Source organism: Austrofundulus limnaeus, unplaced genomic scaffold, assembly GCF_001266775.1.
Source record: "Austrofundulus limnaeus strain Quisiro unplaced genomic scaffold, Austrofundulus_limnaeus-1.0 Scaffold756, whole genome shotgun sequence".
Classification (NCBI taxonomy): Eukaryota; Metazoa; Chordata; class Actinopteri; order Cyprinodontiformes; family Rivulidae; genus Austrofundulus; species Austrofundulus limnaeus.
Genome location: NW_013953158.1, coordinates 34,600 through 39,313, shown reverse-complemented (window position 1 = coordinate 39,313; position 4,714 = coordinate 34,600). Strand labels below are relative to the sequence as shown.

The 4,714-nt window shown below is 42.7% G+C and overlaps 1 protein-coding gene across 1 annotated transcript in view; it reads right to left on the bottom strand.

Moving 5' to 3' along the window:
• LOC106532353 (midasin) overlaps window positions 1-4,714 on the bottom strand; it is a gene marked incomplete at its 5' end in the record, with an annotated part of 67,840 nt that overhangs the window by 28,731 nt on the left and 34,395 nt on the right. The window contains 2 exon segments of the mRNA XM_014028390.1: window positions 1,174-1,305; window positions 1,409-1,570. Of these exon segments, the coding sequence (XP_013883844.1) occupies window positions 1,174-1,305; window positions 1,409-1,570 (294 nt within the window).

Here is a 4,714-nt window from a genome sequence, read left to right as displayed (position 1 = left end):
TGTTTAGTAAATCAGTCTCAAAACAAGATCAAAAAGACTTTTTGGCTGGATATAAGATTTTAAAACTTGGTTAGGTCGGCATTTTTTGCAGTGTAGTGATGTATGCTGCAGTAGGAGGGGTTTCCCCAGGAGCTCGGCGCGGGGTGTCTCAAGGACTATGAAAGGTGTGTGTGAAAATGAACGCAGAAAAACCGCGCGACTAGGGTTGGGTACTGAAACTCGGTTCCGGTATGGCACCGGGGTAAACATCAACGGTAACTTCGGTGCCTCACAGAAAGCTGTTAATTTGCGCCCTCTGGTGTTCACTGTTAACAGTGACAGCCTCGGCACACAATCTTCACAGATGCTCTGGTACGCTGTTCGACTCGGCTCGGTCTCGGCCCAATGAGTCTCCAAGCGCGCTCCACAGCCACACTGTTCTATTAGAGGGCTGCGCTTACACTCATAGAAACTGGGGTTACAATACATAACCAACATTTCAGAACATCCTCTCCAGTGGTTCAGGTAAAAGCAAGTACAACACGCTTATGATTTTGACGTCAGCACAATTCTGCACGTGGATTAACTCTTGGATTGATTGACAGCAAATTTCCTCCAGGACAGAGCTGCTTTTGTTTAAACACATGAATCTTTTTTCTTTTTATTTGTGACAAAACATAATGGATTACACCAAACTTGAAAGAAACGTACTGAAGACCATCCAGCAGTGAACAGCTTAAGACATGAGGAAGGAGGGCAGTAAGCTATTGTTGGCTAACGTTAGCTGCTTGCTGTTCGGTAGCTCGATACTGCGCAGTTGAAAAAAATGTTACAGTTGCTGCAAACTATTCATCTGAAGTCACTTTTATCTGTTTGACGTAATCCCCCGTCAGTGAAYCAATGTGCAGCAGTATCCTGGTGCACATAGAACCACAGGTCTCGGGGTTAATGCAAACACATTGAGCCCGGGTTTGAAGCTGGGCCAACCCGGGCCGGGCCTTGCAGAGCAACATTGCCTATAGTTTATCCACAGCAAACAGCTCGTTGAAACAGAAGGACAGACTAAAGATCAGTGAAAGACTTGAGTTTCTTTCCTGACAACTGCAGTATGACATCATCATCGAGTACACTGACATCACCTCCATGGTAGGGCTGAATTACGGAGGAATTTGAAAAACCCAGGACCTTACTTACTTGATCTTCATTCTCAATTTTGTCGCTGACATCTTTGGTGCCATCACCTTCTCCAATGCCACCATTTTCAAAGTCATGAAACTCAGTAGCTCCATCTCCAGCAGCCAGCAGCTCCTGAGGCGGACAGAATCCCTGAGGAGGATTAAAACAGCTACTTGGTTTTCTGTTCTCATGTGGGTGTATTACTGAATCATCCTGTTTTCTGCTCAATCAACACGTTGTGCATCATCCATACCTTCTGAGCAAGCTCAGTGAAGATGCTGGCCAGGACAGACAGCAGTTTGCCTGTGCTCCTGTGTACTCCAAGTGACACAGCCAGGTAGTGCCGCACCAGATCCGAGTAAATCCCGAGTAGAGGTTCAACACGCACCAACATCCTGCATGCCATGTTCACCTCCTGAGCCACAACACACACAAAATGAACAAACATCAAAACAGGTCTGTAGTCACTTCAAGTCAAAAATACTTTATTGATCCCAGAGGGAAATTAGGTGTTGTTGTAACTCATTTAATTAAAGAATTATTGTAGATGCTGATGGCTGTGGGCAGGAAACATCTTCTGTAGCGGTCTGGTCTTTGATCCAGATGATTGTTGAGGCCTCAGAACAATCAGAAGTGAACCACACCAAAGTTCATTTGGAAGTGGACCGAGAAAATGGGTCTTGGGCAGGTTGTTTGGTCCACACCTGGGTTCACATTAGTGTATTCACACCTGCATTAAAGGTCCGGACCACCGGGGGAAATAAACTCTAGTTCGTTTAAAGTGGATCAAATGTGTCAGGTGTGAGTACACCCTAAAACTTTTTAATGGTTATTTGTGTTTTAAATGAGGTTCAGTCCTTTACTAAGCATGTAGGAGAGATCTACACTTCAGCAGTACATCGTGCACATGGTTCTATCTGGACAAGACCAGGGTGACCTGCTTTTGAAGTTTAAAGGGATCCCTGATTAGTTGTAACATTAGACTTTATTTAATAAACATTTATTTTAACTGCAAAATAAAGACTGTAAAAATACTGTAGGCTGTTTAGTTTTTATCATTTTTGAACTAAAAGTTTAAAAATGTATTGCACGGATGGGGCCATTATATTTACATGCAAAGCATTCTGGGTAAATGATGACGTGGATAGTCCTCAGTGCGAGGCTGCTAGCGAGCTATATCCACCCTGAAGGTTAATCTTGGACAATATCTGATGATCGACTCTTTTAAAAGAAACCAAAGGGCGTTGACAGAGAGGAGAAGGTAGAAATGACTCAGCCTGGAACTGAAAATATGGATGGAGGACAACAGAGCTGCTTCATGGAAGAAGAACCTCAGCTTAGCCTGTTAGCTTTAGCRTTATCCCCGATGCTATCACAATAAACAGTATATATATTAGCTCAGCGCTACACATTCTCCTCTCGTCACTGAGGTCCTCCATCCACATGACAGAGAGGGGAATGCAAAAATGACTCAGAAAGTAACTGAAAATAAGGATGGAGGACCTCAGTTTAGCTTGTTTGTCGCGCTAGCGCTGAGCTAATACATACTGTATAAGGCAATATATCGTCGGCGCTAAAGCTAACAGGCTAAGCTGAGGTTCTTCTTCCATGAAGCAGCTCTGTTGTCCTCCATCCATATTTTCAGTTACAGGCTGAGTCATTTCTACCTTCTCCTCTCTGTCAACGCTCTCTGGTTTCATTTAAAAGAGTCGATCATCAGATATTGTCCAAGATTAACCTTCAGGGCGGATATAGCTCGCTCACACCGAGGACCTATCCACGTCATCATTTACCCAGAATGCTGTGTGTGTAAATAAAATGGCTCCGTCCGTGTTAAAATATATATTTTAAAATTTACAAAACTAAACAGACTACAGTATTTTTAGTCTTTATTTTACAGTTAAAATATATRTTTATCAAATAAAGTCTAATGTTACAACTAATCAGGGATCCCTTTAAGTGTTGGGGTTGAACCCTCCTGGCTTTGATGTTTTGAAGAAGTTCTCATCAGATGATAATATAGGTCATGAAATGTTTTGTTCTGAACAAAAGCAATAATCTTTGTTTAGTTTCAGAAGGCGACGGCAAGTCTCTGACTAACCCTTTCCTTGAAAACTCCTTTTTCTAATCTCAACCTCCGAGGGCGGAACTATACTCTCTAACTCTTTAGAAACTAACAGTTTACGCCCAGCCCGGACGGCAGAAAGTGACGTACCGCTGTCAGTCACACTGACAGCTCGATTCTCGAGAGAGTCAAGAGCAGAAACTGTGTCAGGTTTTGCCCTTCTCGCCCACGGAAAAGCTCACAGCCTGGATCAGACTAATGCCTGGTTGATCCAACTTAGAAAACCTTCCTGTCGGAAGTTTTATTTTGAAGTCGGGATCCAGGTTTGACTTCACCTTTTTTCTATGGCTTGACGTGGACGCAAGCGGGTCTGGAAAACACGCCTTAAGAGGGTCCCTGGGTTGACGGTCCTATAAAGGATTTTCTAAACAGAACCCCGAAATACCTGGACAAGGTGACAGACATCATCTTTGAAGCTAAAACTAGCATGTGTTATGAACTTCGCTGTCTGACTGACGCTGAATAGAAACGCCCTGCCTTTCTCTGGTTAAACCCACATTTATTTAAGTTAAAGCTAGGAAAAGCTAACATCTTACTTTCCTCCTTTTTCTTAAAATATATCTTGCCAACTTAAGTTAATTGCCTCAAATGTCTGGTATTAAACATTTAAGCTGATGTTTGTGTTCTATTTAAAGTGCCTGGTTGACAATTAAGAAGCTTGAAGCTTTTGTTATTGTTGGTCCCAAAACTTTATATAGGAAACTGATTACTCACAATTAAGTGTGCTGTGGTGATTTTGTCTGATTTGTAAAATAAACGATCGCATCTATTTATGGATCAAATCAACATTCACTTACTGACAGTCACTTTTGTGTGTCCATTCATTTTGCACTGGAGTACCGTATTTTTYGGACTATAAGCCGGGACTTTTTCCCTGAACTTTGAACCATGCGGCTTACAGTCCGGTGCGGCTTATACATGGATTTTTTTCTTCAGCCACCAGGGGGCTCTTATGCTGCATTTGCTTCAACCACTCGGTTCAAAAAAAAAAGAAAGGAAAAAAAAAAGAAGAAAAAAGCGATCGCTTCCAGAGCCGACTGTTGTACCAGGAAGCAGTGATTTAAAGATAGTCAATGGCAAAAAACTCATAAAAGGGGATAAGACAGACATTTTTCACAGTGGAATCTGACTGATAAAAACTTTGGAGCTTAATCCAGGACCAGTTTGTGGATAAACGTCGAGTGAAGAGCTGCTGACCTTTTTTCCCTCATTGCACTCCCCGGGGAAGGAATCCCATGCAGTGATGTATGCTGGAGCGGGAGGGCTTTCCCAGCAGCTCGGCTCGGGGTTTCTTGGGGGAACTATGAAAGGTCAGTGTGAAAACAAACGCCGAACAACATTGTTGGTTCTCCAAATATCAGTTAAATTGTATCTTACCATAAGTGAATGGATGGTTGAACTTGAAGCATTTGGCCTTCCAGGGGGCCATTTATC